This window comes from Chiloscyllium plagiosum, chromosome 6 (genome assembly GCF_004010195.1).
Source record: "Chiloscyllium plagiosum isolate BGI_BamShark_2017 chromosome 6, ASM401019v2, whole genome shotgun sequence".
In the NCBI taxonomy this organism is placed as follows: Eukaryota; Metazoa; Chordata; class Chondrichthyes; order Orectolobiformes; family Hemiscylliidae; genus Chiloscyllium; species Chiloscyllium plagiosum.
This window is the reverse complement of record NC_057715.1, coordinates 26,011,242-26,033,781: the sequence shown is the minus strand read 5'-3', so window position 1 is coordinate 26,033,781 and position 22,540 is coordinate 26,011,242. Positions and strand designations below refer to the sequence as shown.

The following is a 22,540-nucleotide window of genomic DNA, read 5'->3' as shown; positions in this document are numbered from 1 at the left end:
ATTAATTGCCACACCTCAAATGCATAATATTCCTAGTTGACTAGAAAAGCATTTTACCAATTTGACAATACATATGAAGAGTTACAGCACTATAGCAATAATGGTTAGAAACAAAAACTCCACTACCTCCTCTCCTGCTTTCCAGCCAGCCCCATGAAATGAACAAAATACCTTCAGAAGTGACAACACCTCCCCACCCCCTGACAGAACTACTCAAGTAGTAAACAACTGTTGCTTTGAAGGCTCAGCACTGTATGCTGAAATCCAAGTGTGGTTAAATTAAACTATTAAAGATTCCTAATTGGGTTAATACAGGAGGAGGTGTATTAGAAATTTTTAAAAAAAGTCACGTCGATTTTTTTTAAAAACGAAAAAAAATCAAAGATTCTTTATATATAAAAAACAAGAAATTCCATGATTTGAGTGCAGAATGAGATGTTCTACTCAGCAGCAGTGCCACTGTCCGTACAGTATCTATATATTTATATAAATATCTTTATTGCAGTAGTTTCAAACTGGAATGGAGTGCTAAAATAACTATACACTCAACAGTCAGCCTTTTGGAGAATCAATCCAATTCCACAAGGCATTGGGAATTTCCAATGCGTCTACATGCTATTTTTGGCTATATTTACATACCAGCTTTAGCCTCACGATGATGCTAAAATTGAAGTGTAAATACAAAGCCAGATAAGCAATTACATTCCTAAAATACACATGGAACCGGCAGAAAAGTAAATTGGGACAGGACTCCCAAACTGCAGGAATTTCTTTTCCTGCAACTTTTAAAACAAGGACTTTGGAAAACAGGGCCAAACCCCATTTCCTACTGTGGGGCAGGCCACATGTCAGCACATCATAGAGCTTGAAAGTTAATTTCAGAAGGAGGATTCGGTCAAGTCAGGAGTAAATCAGTTTGCCAAAAATCCAGTTTCCATTCACTGATTATAGAAAAGCACCCAAAATGTCTGCGGATTCTGCAGTTCTGTGTTATCATTTATTATCTCATTAATTGCCTTAGCCAGTTTCTTTTTGTAGTTATACAGTTAAATTCAACACCCCATATCTTGCTGATGAGATGAGGACTCCAATAAAGCAATTTGATAACCTCAAGTATTAAAAGGAGGTCAAATTCCCTTTGAGTTCAGCAGAAAGTATTATCTGTATTAGTTCACACTGTGCCCTTTGTGGGATTTTGTTTTCCTCCCCCAATGTCTTTGGCTACATTTACTAAACACTGTCAAGACCATTCAGTGCTTTGGTCAAAACATTAGAAAAAAAAGGTTTAATGCTGTGAACTTGGCAGATGTAAATACCAGTATTAATCAACTACACTATAGTGCAAGTGTGTCTATGAAATGGACGCGAGCTTAGTTTATACATCAAGAAAACCTAAAACAAAGAAAAATTTAATTCCCATTAGAAATTTCTTAAAGCTTTCTAATTAAACACAGCTCATAATTCCCAGTGAATATGTACAAAATATACAGGGTTCCAATCTTAAACCCTTAAATCAAGCCTGTGTTTTACATCAAAACTTCCTTTCTCTATACAGAAATATTGGAAGACCTGACAGAGAGATTACCATATACACAATGGTCGTCTGGTATTTTGTTTGGGAAACAATGTCTTGTTTGCATAATGAACATCAGCCTCAGGGAGGATTCATCTTCTAGTTCTGGTGTCTTTTCATGTGCAGGGCTAAATGGTCAGACCGCGAAAAGCTGCGACTACACACTGTGCACTGGAAGGGTTTCGCCCCAGTGTGTTTACGGAAATGGCGAGTTAGTTCATCAGAACGTGCAAATCTCCAATCACAGCCTTCCCAGGTACACTTGTAAGGCTTCTCCCCTAGAATGAAAGGAATCAAACATTAATTATTTGGTAGCAATATTATCAATATTCTGCATGGACAGCATAAAAAAGGCAGTTCCTTTGCACATTACTTCATTAAAAGCTCAATCACATCCTTTAAGAAGCATAATTTTTCAAAAACAAGTTCATGTTGAACAGTTGGAGTTGAGACACTGGAGTGTGATACAAACCAAAATCCACCTGATATTCAAACTGAAGCACGTGCTTGATCACAAGTAACAGGTAGAAACTATAATATCACTTATATAGGGAAAACAACAACATCCAAAATATTGCATATGCTGGAAATTTGAAATAAGCCCAGAAAACTGAAAATATTCAACAAGTCAGGCAGCATCTGTACAGAAAAAAAAATAGGACTAGTGTTTTTGATGTTTCACCAAAACTGCAGATAGAAATGGATAAATAGGGGGGAAAAAAAAAAGTAGAACATGAAAAGAATACGAAGACCAGATAATGAACTTAGTTTCAAGACAATGCCTGTTGAATAATTAGTATTGGGTGGGGATAAACGGGCTAAGTGGTCTCCTTCACTGCTTTTAAGTTGTAAAGCCAAAATTCACATGTATAGTAGCAGGTTTAATGTCAGATTTCATGAAATGGTCTGATTTTACATATTTAAATTCTATGAAAACTATGACACTGTAAACAAACCAACAGATCTAGTGATATGCCAATAAGGAGTGAATTTGGCCAGTTTCTTGGATTCCATCCCACAAGGAACTACCCTGGAAATCATGAACATTACTTTCACTCAACAGTTGGTCAAGAAACAAAGAATAACCAATTGTTGAATAGCATCTCAACTTAAGAACAAAGTCCATTTATGAAGATGAAACATAATACTTCCAAAAAAATTAAAAAAAATTGGTGCATCCTAATTTATTGCAGTTACTTCCCGTGCATTGGAAATTTTCCACAAATGTGTATACTTACAAGTTTTCCCTAGAATATGGATGCAAAAAAGAAAGATAATTTTACATATAAATTTAGTAGAAGCAAAACTTATTTGAGGGTTTGAGCTATAAGGAGAAGCATTCCAGAAGTGGACCAGAAACGGCACAGGCAGGATCTTAGAAGCTGACACATCAGATGCCAATGTCCAAAGATACGAAATGTGCCCTGAACTGAAGGCGCATAGTGGCCAACATGGAGGCTGTTTGAGGCAAGCCGCAAGCAAACATCAAGCCTAGTTTCACCAACATGTCATTTCTGAGCTTGCAAGATCACAGCCAGAATATTAATGAACTGTGCAGGGCCTGAAACAAGATCCTTAACAAGTATTAAGGAATATCAGTTGGCAACTTGCCACTACCCAGTGAGGACTGCCCAAAGTCATTTGCAAAAAGCATTAAAAAAAAAATGGGGAGAATGAGCTGAACATCAAGTTGGGCCTCACTGGATTTCAGGCCAATTAGACTGCACATCTCACCATAGCTCACATTCCTCAGGCCTCTATAAAAATGTTCTGGAGTCATATTTCTCTCGGAAACAAGTGAAACTTGAACCCAGGCCTCCTGGCCCAAAGTAGGGGCACTAATCCTACACCATAGAGCCTGAAATCACATTAAAGATTGGTCACCAAATTGATTTTTAGGTCTGGAGTCTAATTCCACTAATGAGACAACTTCCCAATCAAAACAAAAATGGAATGAGAATTGCCTCTATTTCAAAGTGACCAACCACCCTTGTGAAATCATTAAGGGAACATAAGTGACATCACCTAAAGTTGTTTGATTTACATAACTGCAAATAGCAAATAATATTATAATATCTGGTTAATCTTCTTAATCCTAACAGCATTGTAACCACTTATAGATCTACATAAAATGCAGAGGAAGATTATAGCTGCATCAACTCTCTCCTTCAAGTACAATCTTGGTTTAGGCATGATCCTAAAGTGTCATTAGAATATCCATTTGTTTCATTAAAAATAAATCTTAATGAACCTACCGTTTCCAATAATTTTCTTGAAAATCTTTTCTATTAGGTTAGCCAACCTTTGTGTAAAGAAAAGATCTGAGGAATTTTGCAATCATCAATTGACAAAATCAAAATATAAAAAAAAATTGTGGATCATCCATTTTACACAATTTCAAAATGGCCCCAGAGTATTACACCAACATTTCATTCACATCACAAGGTACACTTAAACGAGAGGACAGAAATGGAACATGGCATCAGTGACAGAGGATTATTAGTAGAATGAATATATGTCAGCTACAAGTTGCCAATTTATGGAGGTGTTTCAACTCTAAGCTGCTGGGGACAATATCATAACCTAGCCTACTGAACCGCTTTATGAAACATCACAATCAAATGTATTTTAGATACAAGTACTATGATGACTGTGTTCTGAAACCTGGGTGATGCTATGATAAAATGGTTGGATGTAGTATCGGGAATACAAAATTCATGATTCAATGACCACAGAAATGCACAATACATAACCTTGCCCCAACATGAAACATTGGTAGATAAGCAGGAGGCTGGGAGAACACAAGTAAGCCAGGCAGCATCGTGAGACTTCAGCAGAGAGCAGATCGTCTTAACACATGAAAGAATGGAAGATAACTCCATATTAGTAAACAAGCATGCTACAGAAGTTCCAGACATTCCTATATACAATGTTTCTATTCAGTTCCAATTTAAAATTCCATTAAGGAAAATCTAAAATTAAAACAAAATCCTGCCAAAGATCTTATGGCCATTCAAATAAAATATAGTTTGTATTGAGGAAAACAGTTTGAAACTCAATGCTACTACATTTAACAAAATTGATGATACCCAATAATATTTCTGCATCCTGTGATATCAGTTTTACATGATGAACTGGTTACAGTGGCATTTACAGTCAAATCAGATGAAATTCTGTAAAAATTCAGAGGTCCCTTCACTGTTAACATTTTTGGTGAATATCGATGGATTGCACATGGAGGGAATTTTGACTGTTTAAAACAAAACAACTCCACATGCAATTCGTATGACGACTTGTAAGATAAGCTAGAAAACACTCCAGTGGAAACCCTGACACTTCAACTAACAACAAACAGTCACAAATCTATACTGATGGAATCAGAGCAGGGCAGTATGCTAAGAACTAAAGCATTCAATCGAATTGCTTATGCTTTACTTCATGTCTAACCTCAAAAGGCATTTCACGAAAGAGGAATTAATAGGTAATGTGGGATGGAATCGGATATGGCCGGATCACAGTGCATCCAATACAGGTGCTTTGTGCCTCGTAGAATATAGAAAATGCTTTTTTTGTCATTGCTAATAATGAACATAAAAATAATAGGATTTGTATTTGTTACCTTCAATATCTCAAAGGCCAAGACTCTGCTTTCAAAATGGTAACTATTGCAGAGTCTGAGTTACTACATACCAACAGGGCAACTAGTTTAAAAACTAGGCACTTAAAACTATTGGGCTTCACTGTATGCAGCTTCTTACACAAAAAAAATTAACCACAAGCACATTTGAAAACAAACTGCAGTAAAGATACTGCTATAGAACAAATCAAATACGAAGTTAAAAATCCATATTAGTACATTTCCCAAGATATGGCTTGGCGAATTAAATAGTACAGTTTTGCCATAATAGGGGTATTATCAACAGTGAGACATGCATTGTGTGTGCCATAGATACAGAAGCACAAAATTACTCTGTATTCATACTGCATAATATTTCTTCAAGTATCAGATTCAGGACCAAGTATTACATTCTTGCCCACCCACCTGGAGGTTTGCTGGCTAACCAACCACCCTCCCACTCAGCCTTGAATGCATCCTTATGAAAGGGGTCGGGCAAGCACCAAAATGAACATCTTCACCACTATATGTAACTAAATAAGTGCCAGCCAGCTTGTTAAAAGCACAAATGATCCAAGTAGTATGTTAGTCATGCCATTGAATGGTTGACTTGGGCAGGTGAGACTGTGTAAATCCATTTTGTCCAAAAAACAGATGTTTGAAACAAAAAAGGAAGAAAGGTGGAGAGTGAGAAGAGAGGAGAAAGGTGCTATCTTCAGGATGCTTTTTGCCCATTGGGGCACCCCTGTGCCCCTCAGGAAGACACTGCTTCCTTCCTTCTTATTCGCATGTACCTTCAAACTCAAACCCTTTCAGTCTTCCCTCTTTCATTTGCAGTATATGGAGTTTTGCATGACCTTAATCCTGCACAGCACTTCTCAGCCACAGAGAATTTGTGAAAAGAGTCAGCATGGTCAAATGCTGCAATCAATTTATTTAAAGTCTCTCAGACAGCAATTACTGAACTAACAATCAGCTTTGCTGACATTAATGAAGGATCACTGATGGGCCAGGTAACCAAGAGTTCTTCCAACAATTCCACTGGGGTCAGATGAGATTTAATGTTCAGTTTAATGTCTCATCAGGATAGCACTTCTGACAATTTTTTTAAAAAAAAGTGATTTAGAGAAGCATACACGGGCTCGAAATAGTAGTGTGAAAAACAAACGTCATGTTACAATCAATCATTCAATAACAAAAATCACTCACGCTTAATATGGTTGTTTACCTTTGCAACCAAATACCAAATAGTATTTCCCCCCCCCCCCAGAAAGACAAGTGAGCTGTTTCAATTTTTACTGAAAAGTGAGATGTTCAAAGGATTTGAGCGACTATTATTCTTCTGCATGCTGATGGGATGGTATGTAAAAACCAAATACAGTACTTAATGTGCACTGAAGTCTGCTGACTTAGCATACCTGCATTGAACTACCAAAAAAAACAAGCTGTTACACAATTTCCCTCTTCGGCAAGTTTTGAAAAACTCCATAAACCAAATCATTTAAAAGTGCCCAGTGCATTTCCTGATAGATACTTTAAGGCTCTGGACTGGATTCATTTCCTGAAATGCACATCCACCTTGCAAAAAAATCTGCACCATTTTAAAAATGAAATTAAGTTAACCTTATTCTCTGAATTTCAATCTCAAACCCCATCCCCAGAGTTGTGACATATCTGTGATTCAGGATAATTCACACTATGGGGAACAAAACTTCTCATAATGCTCCACAAAATTCCTGTCCAACATGCACTACTGGCCACCACATTCTGTAGAAGAGGGCAAAAGCTCCTTTACTTAGAGAGAAAAACACTACTTAACAACCCTAAGGCTAGAAAAACATCATAAGACTTCCAGAGACAAAAGCTGTGGCATGCAGACTGTTTAGACTGCCAGAGTGCGCTAAATGCCCTTTCCAAGATACAATGAATAACAGATCATCTCAGAAAACTCCAAATTGTACTTTGATAATGATCTTCCAAAGCTTACTTGCACCAGGAGCCTTAATTACGAAGATATATACGTAATGATCAAACAACTGCACATAGCTTGAAAATAACTGCAAATTTAATGTTTTTGATCAGAGACTTTTGTTGGTCTTAAAGAGCCAGTCTCTCTATTTTTGTTTGCAAAACTCAATTCAGCATTAAATTTTACCTGAAGGGTGTATCCTCCACCTTGTTTTTCTGGTTGCTAAAGATCAAATGAATGCCATCAACATGCCAGCAGGACCACACATCTTAGAAACCTACACAACATTTTCTCATACACCCTGCAGCCTTGTTGTCAAGGTAAAAACGGACAGTAAATAAAATTGATACAGAGAGAGGTCATCCTTTCAGTTTGCTGTGCTTACATACAATACTTCAAATTGCAATAAACAACAAAAAAAAATTATTTCCTTTCCTCACTAATCTGTTATTTTTTTCTGGATTTGGCCAGAAGACCAGATCATTTTCAGTATTTTAAATGAAAACAAATTGCAGCCATGTGGATCTAGAGCAAAACTGAAAATTTTAAAAAAAAAAGGTATGACAGGTCAGTTACTGTACTTGTTTTGAACTTCAGTCAAGACACACAAAGCTAGTGCCTCTCAGCAGAAGGGAACAGAAATAAAAGCCTTGCTGCATAACACTATTGTGAATTTGTATACATTGAAAGCTGCCTAATGTTGGAGAATGACTTGAGAGCATTACAATTTTATTTGGTTCCACCCCCTCAGCCACCAAGTATGCACATGGATGCTTAAAAAACGTTTATCAAATGTGTCCAGCTACAGACTTTTTTTTCCCCTTTACTTCAACAGGTAATGCCTGGTTAGGGCCACTTGAGAGTTGCAAGTTAGCCAGGAAAGACCTAAAGAGAGAGTTAAGAGCCAGGAGGGGTCATGAAAATTCATTGGCAGATAAGATCAAGGAAAACCCCAAGTCTTTCTCTAAGTATATCAGGGATAAAAGAATGACTAGAGTAAGATTTGGGCCAATCATGCCTAGTATTGGGAAGTTGTGTGTGGAGTCAGGGGAGGTAGGGGAAGTGCTAAATGAATACTTTTCATCAGTATTCACACTAGAAAAAGATGTGGTTCAAGGAGAATACGGAGATACAGACTACTAGGCTAGATGGGATTGCGGTGCATAAGGAGGTGTTAGCAATTCTGAAAAGTGTAAAAGTAGATACGTCCCCTTGGCCAGATAGGATTTATCCTAGGATTCTCTGGAAAGCCAGGGAGGAGATTGCAGAGCCTTTGGCTTTGATATTTATTTTTTTTTTTAAGATTACTTACAGTGTGGAAACAGGCCCTTCGGCCCAACAAGTCCACACCGACCCGCTGAAGCACAACCCACCCATTTCCCTACATTTACCCCTTTACCTAACACTACAGGCAATTTAGCATGGCCAATTCACCTGACCTGCACATCTTTGGACTGTGGGAGGAAACCGGAGCACCCGGAGGAAACCCACGCAGACACGGGGAGAATGTGCAAACTCCACACAGTCAGTCGCCTGAGTCGGGAATTGAACCCGGGTCTCTGGCGTTGTGAGGCAGCAGTGCTAACCACTGTGCCACCGTGCCGAATATGTCGTCATCGTCTACAGGAATAGTGCCAGAAGACTGGAGGATAGCAAATGTTATCCCCTTGTTCAAGAAGGGGAGTAAAGACAACCCTGAAAATTATAGACCTTACTTCAGTTGTGGGTAAAGTTGTGAGACAGATAACCTGCAGAGCTGGGCTAAGAAGTGGCAAGTAGAGTTTAATGTGGAAAAGTGAGAGGTGATTCACTTTGGAAGGAGGAACATGAATGCAGAGAACTCGACTAATGGTAAGATTCTTGATAGCGTAAATGAATAGAGAGATCAGTATCCAGGTACATGGATCCTTGAAAGTTGCCACCCAGGTTCATAGGGGTGTTAAGAAGGCAAACGACGTGTTAGCTTTTATTAGTTAACAGATTGAGTTTCGGAACCATGAGATCATGCTGCACCTGTCCAAAGCTCTGGTGCAGCCGCACTTGGAGTTTTGCCCACATTATAAGGAGGATGTGAAAGCTTTGGAAAGGGTTCAGAGGAGATTTACTAGGATGTTCCCTGGTATGGAGGGGAGATCTTTGAGGAAAGGCAGAGGGACTTGAGGCTGTTTTTGTTGGAGAAGGTGGAGGGGTGACTTAATTAAGACATAGAAGATAATCAGAGGGTAAGACTGGGTGCACAGTGAGAGCCTTTTTCCTCAGATGGTGATGGCTAGCATGAGGGGACATAGCTTTAAATTGAAGGTGGATTCATATAGGACAGAAGTCAGAGGTAGTTTCTGTACTCAGTAGTAGGGGTGTAGAATGCCCTGCCTACAACAGTAGTAGACTTGCCAACTTTAAGGACACTTAAATAGTCATTGGATAGACCAATGGGCAAAAACAGAATAGTATAGAGGTTAGATGGGCTTGCAGATTGTTTCCACTGGTCGACACAATATCAAGGGCTGAAGGGCCTGTACCACGCTGTAATGTTCTATGTTGTGTTCTAAAACTGACATTCCCAACAAAAATTGGAATCAAATTCTTAGTGCTACTAAATCCCATGCACCAATACAAATAGAAGATTTAAGAGAAACACCGCAGAAAAGAGAATGAAACTTGATGTCTAATGTTATAATTTAATTTAAAAGGTCTTTACTGTTGCACAAATAAAAAAAAAACTGAGTGTGTTGCTGTTTGGACTTAAGCAGTTGTCTTTTCCCTCTGATATTAAAAGATTTGCTTTGCAGCCTCTACATATTCTGTGTGGTTATTTTGAAATGTCAAGATGTCAATCATCACACTCTTGAAAACATCTTATTTTCCTTCCATTTTAAATATTAAAAGCTTATAGAAAAACAGTGTGTCTGACACTATTATTTCAGAAACACTCTCTCAAGTGGTTTGCTTCCCCATTGGCTTTTCATTTCTATGATCCTGGTTTCCTTTAGAGTGCTCCTCATTTCCCCCTGCAGTACACTGACAAGAGCAGTATCCCATCTCTAAAAACATCATGCTGTCTGGGCACGCCTGTAGTTGCATGTTAGATGAAGCAGAGAAGGTAGTCAGTAACAGCTACTTGCATGCTCACCTTTAAATGGAATTACAAACTGATTATGGAGTACAACCAGCTCCAAATTAATTCAGATGTTATGTACCCCTCATTAAACTTGTACATTAACTTTGTGTCATACTAAGGATAAAGTACTTAGATGAATCTTAAAACCTCATTTTATAGAAACGAGGTCAGGAATATAGGCCACAGTCAGAAACTTTGCAATGCTTGACCACAGATGGTCGAAAATAAGTGTTTGACGTGCATGGTTTGGTCAGTTTCACTGTTGATTCATGGTGTTCATATTGTTTTAGCTGCAAATTTCACTGTTTTGGTAAAAAGCTGTGGTTTATACGAACACTTACAGCATCAGTTAAACATGGTAACAATTAATAAAAATTTTAGTCACTTTTATTTGTATATGCGGTTAAGAGCTTATGCAGAAAGGAGTAAAATATGACAGATCTAAACTCATGGGGAATTTGCTTTTCATTTGGATCAAGTTGGATTGTCATGTTAGTGTCACAATGAAACTATTATCCAGGATCACATTTATATTTGAATTTGCTATTCACATTTAGTAACTGTTGAAAATTGTTCAATAATAACTGGGGACATTAATGTGCACTCTGTATTGTACTTGTCATACTCCTGAGATGCTTCAATATTACCTTAATGTGGTTGGGACAGTTACATTTACCACTGTTATTGGAGAAGAAAATCAGGCAGATTGCAAAACTGGCTACTGATTCACCATCACCCATTGTGCATTATTCTCAAAAGCTATCCAGTGCAGAAACTGGTAGGAGGAAAAAAGAAGTCAATCTTGAGCCAATATACCAGCCGTGAAAAGGCTCAGTCCCAAAATCAGCTTCTACAGCCAAAACAGACAACGCTTAATCTAGAGGTGGCAATCCTGGGGACAGTTTGGTGTCTCCATTGCAAACTAGAGTTAAACCTCAAGGGTTGGGTAGGATCAATCTCACTCAATTCATCAACTCCTTTCCTGCTCCAATCTGACCAATTGCAAACTTACTGGTTGAAGGTAAGCCAAAAAAACCTTAAACCAGCAACATCCTTTTTAAAAACTATAGACATGACTGATGATGGGATTGAGAAGATTTTTTTACAGGAGACCTGTGTGGAGGCAGCAACGGCTTGCCTTCCAAGCAAAAAACTGAAAGTGCTCATCGTTATTACATTTTAAAATTTACAGCTTTAATATGTAGCAGGATGCTACGTCCTTGCTAACTGTAAACTTGCCACTGAGTCAGGGGAGTGTTCCCCTGAGTCCCGAGCAAAGCCTTCTGTGTACCACCATAACAGCTACTTCACACCAACCTCCCTGAAGTGAGGAGGCATTAAAGACTGAACAGGTTATGACTCTTTACTCTAGAAAGGAGACAACCTTGAAAATAATTCATGGTTTGTGAGGGTAGATATAGAGAATTGCAAGTAGTGACCCATTCTATATCAGTGATAAGAAAGTTTCACTTTACGCAAACCTTCACCGGACCAAGTGAATTAAAGAAACAAAAACTTGCAATTGATGCAAGTCTATGGACACTGAGGCCCTTACTGTCAATAAAGGCTTAGCACCATAAAACACTGCTCTCGCGAGCATTATAGGGGTTGGTGCTATTTTCAGTGTTTTCTCTACTAATTTAACATTGAAAGTGAAGCATTTTTAGATTTTAATTCCTGCTGAAATGCTATAAACAAAAAGTCACAAGAATGCTTTTTAAAGTAAGCATTTGCGGTTAAATTGGAGTTCAGATTTTCTCTCAAGTCTACCTCTTCATCCAATTTCATTTGAATAAGTGTTTGGAGGGATATGGGCCGGGTGCTGGCAGGTGGGACTAGATTGGGTTGGGATATCTGGTTGGCCTGGATCGAAGCGTCTGTTTCCATGCTATACATCTCTATGACTCTACCCTCCAAAACAATGCAATTCTGGAAAACCCACATACTATAGGCTCAAGCATCCAAAACCTTAAGTAATGAATCTCCTTGTAGTTGCACACCATTGTTTCATCCAATGAACTGCTGCTCTGATTTTTTAAAAAAGTACACCCTGGGTCTATGTAGATCACACTCATCAGCATTTCTGGCATCGTTGCTCATTTCCTAGTGTGCTATAGGGCTGTCCTCAAATAACATGCCAAACATCAAAACAATGCAAGTTCAGATGTCAGCTATCTCTATTTTAAACCCAAATACCCTCATAAGATATTAAGAACAGTAAACAGTAGATTTTAAAGAAAGTCTTACCAGTGTGAGTTCTCAAATGTGCTTTTAAGTGGGAACTTTTGGTGTATACTTTAGAACAACCTAGAAAACAGAACATTAAAAGGTTAAATGCACGTTTCATCTACACACAGAATATTGTTACACACTAGCGATTGGAGAAGATTTGTAGCTCAGGTTGACTACAAGTATGCAAGCAGACATTGTTTTCAGACATTTCAGACCTAGTGACCATACTAGGTAACATCAGTGTGCGTCTCGGGTGAAGCGCAAGTGGTATAAATAGAGAGGGGGTCATAAGTCTTGGTTTCTTAGGGTGGGTGATGTCATTTCTGGGTTTTTCTTCAAGGGAAGGTAGAAAGGATCTAAATCGATGTGTTTATTGATGGAGTTCTGGTTAGAATGCCGTACCTTTAAGAATTCTCACACGTCTTTGTTTCGCTTGTCCTAGGGTGTGTGTTGTCCCAATCAAAGTGGTGTCCTTCTTTCTCTATGTATAGAAACTAGGGATAGTGGGTTGTGCCTTTTGGTGGCTAGTTGGTGTTAGTGTATCCTGGTGACAAGTTTCGGCTAGTTTGTCCGATGTAGTGCATTTTTTTTTAAAAAAACAGTTCTTGCATAGTATTTTGTAAATTATGTTAGTTTTGCTGGTAGCATCTAATGGATCCTTTTGGATCGTTAGTCGTTGTTTAAGTGTGTTGGTAGATTTGTGGGCTACCATGATGCCAAATGATCAGAATAGTCTAGAAGTCATTTCTGCTACGTCTTTTATGGTTGGTAAATGTTACACACTTAGCTACTAGACCACCTTGATCCTTAAAACACTCCCACCAACTCCAACAAGACCCTACCACTAAGAACATGCTCCCCTCTCCACCCCTCTTTGCCTTCCCCAAGGACAGTTCCCTTTGACAGTCCTTGGATCGCACCACTTAACCCACCATCTCCCACTGAACTCCAAGGTACCTTTCCCCCACAGCCAGAAAAGATGCAAAACCTGCTGGTACACCACCAACCCACCCAGGGCCCCAAACAGTCCTTCCAGGTGAGACAGACGTTCACCTGCCTCTCCTCCAACCTAGTTTACGGCATCAGGTGCTCCCGATGTGGTCTTTCCTACAATCGGGGAGACCAAATGTAAACTTAGGAAGCGGTTCACGGAGCATCTCAGCCAGGTCTGCAGGGACTGACCTGACATCCCAGTCACTGCCGATTTTAATTTCCCTTCCCAACATGACCATCCTTGGCCTCCTCCATTGCCACAATGAACCAAACCGCAAACTGGAGGAACACCACCTCATCGTCCGCCTAGGCGACCGACAGGCCAGAGGGTTCAAAACCGCGTTCTCTCTCTCTCCACCTTCCCAGTCCTGTCTAAACCGGATTCATTCTTCACATTGACTAGCCACATCATACCCTCTACCTGCCTTCACCTATCCCCCACTTCACCACCCTGACCTGCCATCCCCTTTATCTGCAACTCCCCCTATACCCACCTCCAGTCCTTAAGATGGGTAACACCCAAAATGCTTCCCCACCTCCCGATGCTGCCTGGCTTGTGGTCTTTTTCCAGCCTCCTGCCCACCTTGATCCTATAGCGTCTGTCAATTTTCATGTGTATTATTGACTGCCCATTTACACTGCTCATGACAGCAACAGACTGTATAGCTTGCAGCACACGGATGGTGAGCTAACCACAAAAAAAAAGTGTACATTTACTTTCTATGCATGTTAAATATCAATACATAGCAAGGTACATGAACATTCAAAGATTTTTAAACAAATTCCAAAATGGGAAATATGGGAGAAACCTTTTAGTTATTTTTTATTCTTGGTGCTGGACGTGAAGTAAAGAACAAGCTGTTTTTTTAAGATAAGATTCCGATGTAGTCACTGTTTAATGCAAGCAGATGAAGCTGACTTTCATAGCACATCTTCCACAAATTTGAGAGGCCTAAAGCAGGTCACAGAGTTACATGCTTGTAGGAGCACCAAGCAGGACTCCACTGTTTTTCCTCCAGTGGATTAAATTGCTTACATTCACCTGAGACAGGAGGGATGGAGTAACTTAACACCATTTGAAAAGGTGGCGCCTCTGACAATGCAGCTTTCTTTCTGTACTGCACTGAAGCCTCCGATGCTCTCACATCTCATGTAAGGACTTTTCCTCAACCTTCTACCTTAGGGTAAGAATGCCATAGAGATTTAAATCTTGGCAAACAGTCACCATCACAAATAAGTTAGATCATTCTGGTTCTGAACAAATCTCGAAGCTGTAATGGTTTAGGATTCAATTACAATTCAACCTAAAAGGAAAAGTTCAAAACTGATGCCACCCAATTTCTAGTTATGGCATAGTTCATATTTTGTTTTCCATTAAAACTCAATGGCACCTTACTCCAAGTAGTAAAGATGACAAATTGACTTTTTTAAAAAAAAAATGTATCTGTTGCCTTGCTGATCACGTCCTTTTGCAATGTTTGAATTGGCAATTCAACAAAACAGGCAACCTTTCATTTCTCCCCTCATTTTTTCTGTTCTACCAATTTGTGCAGAAAGATGGGAAGTATCAAAAGTAGAAAAACTTATACGACTAGCTTCAAGTGTTCTTGCAATGTTCTGCTTCCTCCTGGCAACATCGCTCAGAAAAAGAGCAACTCTGAATTTTAAGATGCTAGCCCGTACTTTACACTCATCATTCAAAAGGGAAACCTGATCCTTTCTGATACAAAAGCAATGGTAGCCCTGCACTTTTAATTAGTTTACCAGCATGGAAAAAATGCCTGGTTTGAACCACAGATGAAAGTTGAAGGTACAGTACCACAAATGTGACTAGTATAACTAAACCAAACCAAACCAATTACGACTGGGGTGATGGAGAAACAAAGATGTGCACATGATTTGCAGCCTGGCAACCAACACATGTAAATAAATCACTAACATGAAACACTACTGCTCCATTTTATACAGCAACCTTATAATTTAATGTGTGAATGTTCCCAGTGATCTGCCGCCCCTGGAATCAGAATACTGAATCAGAAAGCAGACTAAAGAGTGAAGAGAGAATGAGAAAGCAAAAAAAAACACAAGAAAGCAAATAAGTGTCCTGCTGTCTATCTCTCTCCCTTATTAAATAAGGGTGTCACATTAGTGGCTTTGCAATTTACTAGAACCCTCTTGCAATCCAATGAGTTTTTCAATTCTTTACCAATGCTTCCCATCTTTTTAAAACTCTTGGATACTGGTGACTTTTCTACCTTCAGTCTCATTAGTTTGTCAAATAATTTGTTTCTTATGATAGAGGCAAGGTAATAGCATCATCATCATCCATATCTGATATCTCTGGGTGAATGAGATAATCCTTGATGTCTTTGCTCGTTCCCGCAGATTGAAAAACAAAAACAGCTTGCTGATAACCGGCAAATCCCTGTTTTGCAGGCTGTCCTCTGAGAACAGGAGACTATTTCTTATTACTTAAGCCTGACAAGAGAATAAGTGCTACCACACGAATTCTAAAAAGTGACAAAAGACTTGGGAAACCACAACAAAACCTGCAAATGTAAAACTTTCAGTATACAACTGTTGCATGTGTAGGAACACTAGTGATGGAGTTCAGTACAATTAATAAATCTGCCTGGATATTGTAGATGCTTTACAGTGTTGAAACTGCTGGAGCAGTGATTTATGTCACTAGCAAGCTGTGATGCAATGATAGTCAATTCCATAGACTCAGACAGACATCGGTGGTGCAACAAAAACCACTGTAGACTATTTAAGAAAATCTTGCAGAACTGAATGTGAAAGAATAGAATACTTTACTTTGCTCTAAATTTTGAGTAAACTAAAAGCTGATGTTGTGGAAAGAAAAACAAAAGCTCCAGAATCCTGAATCCCAATCAGATTTGAAGGCCCATCTCTATTCACTGGGATTGTGATAATTATAGATGGGTTTAATGACCCCTAAACCCCTCCAGCCAGTACCATCTGTCAAATCTCTACATCTCCATACCCCTTCACTTTGTACCTATGCATACAACCCCTTTCACCTACTCAGTACAGAATACTTGAGCCCTGTAATAACATTGGAAAGTTGCTTAGGTACTCATAAAACTGTCAAGCTAAACAAACACTCATTCAAAAATGGAACTTGACTATTCATACATCTGAAGAGATAAAAATACAGCTCCATGAACAGCTGTGTTAACAAACTTTGCTGAGCTGAATCCCCAGATGTTCAGAATTTAATTAAGCATGCAGAATGGTATTCCATTTTGCTACAACTTCCTGCAAGCTCCCCTCCATGCCAGATTATTCATGCTTCACTGGCATTATATAGAAAATCCTGGCGCTCCCTACCTAAAGCACACTGTATGGATCAGTTGGAATGCAGCAGCTGAAGGAGGTGGATCACCACACCGTTTTGGTGTGCGCAACAAAATGGTGGATTTGATAATGACACCACAATCCATAAAAACTGAGGAGCTATCATTGAATTAACAGATGAAACCACGGGTTAAATGCCCAAGGCATTATCACAATTCACTTCAACACAGCACTTTATTCATTGGAATGTATGCTCATTATTCTGAATGCTTTCTTCAATTTCATAATAATTGCCAATTCATTGGTCTCAAGAGCAAAACCCCAATAATTACCGAATTAAAAGAGAGAGTACTTGTGGTTAACATACATCAGGGCACTGGGTTTCCAGAAGAGAAAACATTGTTCCCTTTTAACTCAATCCTGGCATGCCCACTATACATGAAGAACATTGCACAAGGTAGCAAACAGGGAGGAATTCAAGTAACTATATCATCATATAGTCTCTCTGAGAAGTTCCACATTACCTAAAGAACATACATATTGAACTTGAAATGTTACCTCTGAATGGCTTAATTTGCTCCTGTACCTTATTTTTTTTAGAGCATAATGGTAGTGTTCCTTCCTCTGGGTTCAACTGCCATCTGCTCTGGAGGTACAGTGTATCTGTACAAACTGATTAGAAAAACATTTTTAGTAACTACTAGCAAAATTGTAGTGTCTGAACCAGGAGACCTGGGTTCAAGTCCCATCTTCTCTGGAGGTATGTCATGACATATTTGAACAGGTTAATAAAACAAAAAAAAATACCACACTCCTTACAATACAACCTCTCTCCATTAAAAAAAGTCAAACAAATGAAAAAGAATGATAAAATAAAAAAGGACTTTCATTTAGAAGGAATTATGCAATGAAGATCTTTGAAATTAAGAATGGGTTTGCTAGGTAGTTGTAAAAAGGTGCTTTCACACAGGGAAGAGGGAGACCAAAACTAAGGGTCATAAATAGGCAAGGATGGTTACTATTGTGTGCAATCTCTATACATTCTTACACCTGCTCAGCCACTCAACTAAGAAGAGTTAGGATTTTAGTCAATCTCACATCTCCTAGCAGAAAGGATTACATCACAGATTTAGCACAATCCAATATCCCTTTACAAGATATAATTTAATAAAACCATCAATGCAAGCAATATAAGGGGCACCAAGAGTTCAAACACAATTTTCTTTTCATAAAGTGTCTAAATGCCTTGAAGAACTGAAAGCAAATAGTCAGTATGCAAAATTTAGGCTGATTTCAGTCCCCTTCTGCTATTAACCTGCTAAGACAATATTACTACCCCAAAAAAAAAACCACAACACAATCTGAATGCCATATTAGGAATGATTTTAGCCCTCCCTGCAAGCAATTCCACATTGTATAGCTTGTGGTTCAGTGGAAGTCTCCAGATTGTAATGAAGTCAATGTGTATATCTACATCCTAGCAATAACACCCGACCAACAAAATCGTTAACCACACAATTCAACCATGCTATGAGGTTATCCCAATCCCATTTGCTAATTGCCAAGAAAAATCCTTTTCAAATAGATTTATTGGTTAATATAAAAAAAACGACCATTAAAAGGACATCCATCAATTTTTCAATGAACAGGACTCCCAAAACAATTGTACTTTAAATTACTATTTGGAAAAGCATTGCACGGATTATCTTTCCTGTTTTATTTCGCTCATCTCAACTTAAATTCCTTTCTAAAATAAAAGCCAAGACTATTATATCTAAAGTGGTTAGCACTGCTGCCTCACAGCGCCAAAGACCTGGATTCAATTCCTGCCTCAGGCAACGGTCTGTGTGGAGTTTGCACAATCTGTATCTGCGTGGGTTTCCTCCGGGTGCTCCGGTTTCCTCCCACAGTCCAAAGATGTGCAGGTTAGGTGAATTGGCCACGCTAAATTGCCCATAGTGTTAGGTGTAGGGGAATGGGTCTGGGTGGGTTGCTCTTCAGAGGGTTGGTGTGGATTTGTTGGGCCGAAGGGCCTGTTTCCACACTTATAAATAATCTAATCATTAAAAATAAACCATGTTTACATTTGTGGATGACACCAAAACCAGAGTGAAAAATCACACAACACCAGGTTATAGTCCAACAGGTTGGACTAATAACCTGATGTTGAGATTTTTAAACCTTGTTCATCCCAGCCCAACACCAACTCCTCCACATCACGGCTACCAAGACCAGAGGCCATGAATACAAGCTGGTTCTTAACAGGGAATTCTTTACTCTGAGGGAATAGTTAAGAATGTAGAGCTCACAGCCACAAGGATTAGAGTGTGAGTTAGTTGGGGAAATTTAAAAGCAAAGCAAGATAAATGCATGAGGACTAGACAAAAATGTTGAAAAGTGAAATAAGATGGGAGGTGGCTTTAGTCGAGCATAAACACTGGCAAAGATTAGTTGTGCTAAAGACCCATTTCTGAGATGTATATTTTATGTAATACAATGTAATATGTATGCAGGACAATCTTAAAAGGAATTACCTGGAAAGTCACAGTGATGAATTCTCCTCTTCTCTAGCTCTGGATTATTTCGTCGGTTAAATTTGGGCAGTGGAGTGTTCTGTTGTCCTACTTGCAGTGTTGCTGGAAGGGCATGGGCTGCTGTGGGCGAGCCCAGCTTGCAGGCAATAGAGGCAGCATATGATGGTGGTGGGGTCAGGTTTTGCATTAGCTCTGGCTGCCTGTCGGGGCTTCCGGGTTCAGAATTTGGTGGAGAAGGTGGGAGGTAGGTGGGCTGTTGCGGGAAGAACTGCGCTGGCACAAACGAGCCTGTTGAGATAGAGTGGAAGTGTTTCACTGCCGTCTGTGGATGTACCGTGCAGAGTGTGCTCATGCTGGTCATTCCTGCCGACACGGAAGGATTGGTAAGGTTTCCCATACATGCCACGTTACCTGGTGCGAGAGAAGTGTTACCAGGAATGCTTACCAAGTCTGGAGAGCTTAGTAGCTGGTACAACTGACCTTGCTGTGGGGATGCAGGCAGATGCATTTCAGGAGAGGGCAGTTCCTGTTTGATAAAAGTGGCATTGACATCGGTCGCCTGTGAGGTGTTAAACACGCTGGTGAATTCTGGTAAAGACTGGGTCGTGAGGGTCCTGTTTGCCTGTGTAAAAGCAGTAACTGCTTCAGACTGGGACTGAACCATGGATGATCTTTGCAGCTTACAGAGGCCAGTTCGCAGGTAAGTGACATCAGGAAGAATCACATTGATGTTTACGCTGTACGGGGAGGCTCTTTCATCCTGGAAAAATTCATCCACCACAGAGGCACTGTCCCTCCTATACTTCTTCACCTCCGGGGCTGGCAGTGATTGAGGAGATAAATACTTCTCCATCTCACATCTCGTCTGCATAAAAAAGTAAAAAAAAGTAATAAAGATGAAAAATAAATTTTAAAAAGTTTTAAAAAGTACTAGAACAAAGCGCATCTAAGTTGGCTTCACTGGTGAACTACCAAGATTAAAATGAAGTGCAGAGGAGACAAAAGGCACAGCAATTTAAAAGCCTATTATTTTAAAAAAAAACACTACCAAATCATTACCAAGTTGGAGCTTGAAGCAATTACTGATTTGGGGTAGAGTCATTCAATGCCTTAATACTTTAGCAAATCAGAACCATGCCAGAGCAGCTGTGATCTCAGATGCTAAGAGGATTAAAGTTTCAATAAGCAACCATTTAACTTGGATATCATCTGGCCTGTAAATACTTAGTCTAGCTAACATTCAAGAGTTTGGTGTGTATGTATGTTGTAACAGTATACACTGATTATTTACCAAATTCATTAGACTACACAGAGGTGAAAATGAACACATCATTCGTTGCGAGTCGTGTGTAGTCTTCCAGTTAATCCTGTTGGAAATGAAACTGATTTTCACCTCCATGGTTGAGGTCAAAGAATTTCTTTTAGTTGTTATAAATTCTGAAAGCTTTTCTTTCATCAACAGGTTTAGAACCTAGGTATTCACATCAAGATCCAGGTTTCAACTGAGCCCCAGGAGTTTATCAAAAAGAGAAACAGCAAGGAGGAGAGGGATGTGTTAGACTGCTGTTGGGAAAATTAATGCAATGTAATATCTAATGATAAATCAAGTAGCTGACAATGGAGTCAAATTTCAGCCACTATAAATAATCTTTTGGGTACAAACAAAACAATTGGCAAGAATCAATCAATCAATGCAGAGGGAGGAAATGGAACCTCTGGGAAAATGGTGCAGCACCCAAAGTGCCCAGGTCAATGGTTGACACAGAGGGAGTTGCAGCTGTGTGTGATATGTGAAGACTGCTTTGCTTAAAACTCAAATCTAGAAATCAGCAGGATATTGTGACTTAAATACTAAAGGGAAAGAGTCATCTTCACGGTCAGTAGCTGTGTTGCGCCTGTCCTAATGTCTCTACGCAGCTCAGAGTCAAAAGTCATCTGATAATACTCCTAAGAAGCTGCTGGTGATGTTTAGCTATATTAGAAGAAAGGTACTTTATAAATTCAAGTTGCTTTAATGTAAATTGGTTACAGTTGTCCTTCTATCAGTAATAAGCTACATATTGACCAAAAGCTCAAGCAGATAACAATCCTTAAAATGTCTTAACTCATTCGCTAGTTTATGGTGGCAGCGTCTAATAACCTACCTTATCTTGTGCCACTTTTCACCTACACTGCCACAGTGATGATAGTACAAAAGTAGTTTAAGGAATTCGGTAGTCTTGAAAAGCGCTATACAAATGTGAGTTTTCCTTTCACTCATGAAATAACATGACCAGGGTATGCAAAAGCCAGTAAGCAACACTGATCTGAATTATCATCTTGCTAAATACTTAGGAAATTTTATTGCTAGCTTTGCCCTTGTTTCTTTGCTTTGCTAAAGTAATGCAATTATTGGTTTGTCAATTAGCAGACATTCTGCTAATTCAGTTTCCAATTAAACAACAGACAAATTTTCTTAAAATTAAATTAGACTGAACACTATCTATCTAAAATAGTTGTGTAAAAGAAAAATTGTATGCAAAGTGCATTGCAACAAATAAAAATAAAGTTTAGAGGCTTTGATCACCAAAAATCTATTATTTGTAATTCCATTTCTCAGAGAAAGTGTGCATTCACTATCACACAAACATGTCAGATTTCATTGGACTAACTGAAGCTGAAGCTGATCTTTAGCTGAATCAATTCAAGTTGATTTTTAAAAAAAAAAGGTCTTACCAGAAAAACCGGCTCAGCATTAAAAGAAAAAGTGTGTCTGGAATTGGTTTTACGAATTCTAACCACACCTTGGGCTTAAGTCAGAAGATTTCCGCCACTTAAACTTGAGAATTCCGTATCAAAATTTAGATGGCATAGAAATGACTACGTATTAACCATAATCTTCACACCTCAAAACAAAGGTAACCCACAATGCTATGTGCCTTTTCTGGACAAAGCGGCACTGCAATAGAGTCCCAGGAAATTGACTGGTGTCTAAGATCCTGGAGTTCAAGGTTCTGATCTCAACAAGCCACCTCAGGGAATTTAGAAGCATAGGAGTAGAATGGAATCATTGCGCTTGACTAATTGCATGTAGCACAGGACTATACTGCAGACAGTTATGCATAGATCGCCAGTGTTCGTTGGGACACCTTTGTGAGGGAGGGGGAGAGAGAGAGAAAAAGAGAGAGAGAGAGAGAAAGAGAGA

The 22,540-nt window shown here is 39.1% G+C and overlaps 1 protein-coding gene across 3 annotated transcripts in view; it reads right to left on the bottom strand.

The window, feature by feature from the left end:
- Positions 1-371: 371 nt before the first annotated feature.
- The window catches only part of klf5b (Kruppel-like factor 5b), a 41,567-nt gene continuing 19,398 nt past the window's right edge, over positions 372-22,540 (bottom strand). For all 3 annotated transcript variants that reach the window (XM_043691381.1, XM_043691379.1, XM_043691380.1), the window contains 3 exons: positions 19,357-20,221; positions 12,524-12,583; positions 372-1,851 (listed from right to left, as the gene is read on the bottom strand). In XM_043691381.1, coding sequence (XP_043547316.1) covers positions 1,673-1,851; positions 12,524-12,583; positions 19,357-20,209 — 1,092 coding nt within the window. In that variant the 5' untranslated portion in view covers positions 20,210-20,221 and the 3' untranslated portion in view covers positions 372-1,672. The remainder of the gene's footprint in view (positions 1,852-12,523; positions 12,584-19,356; positions 20,222-22,540) is intronic.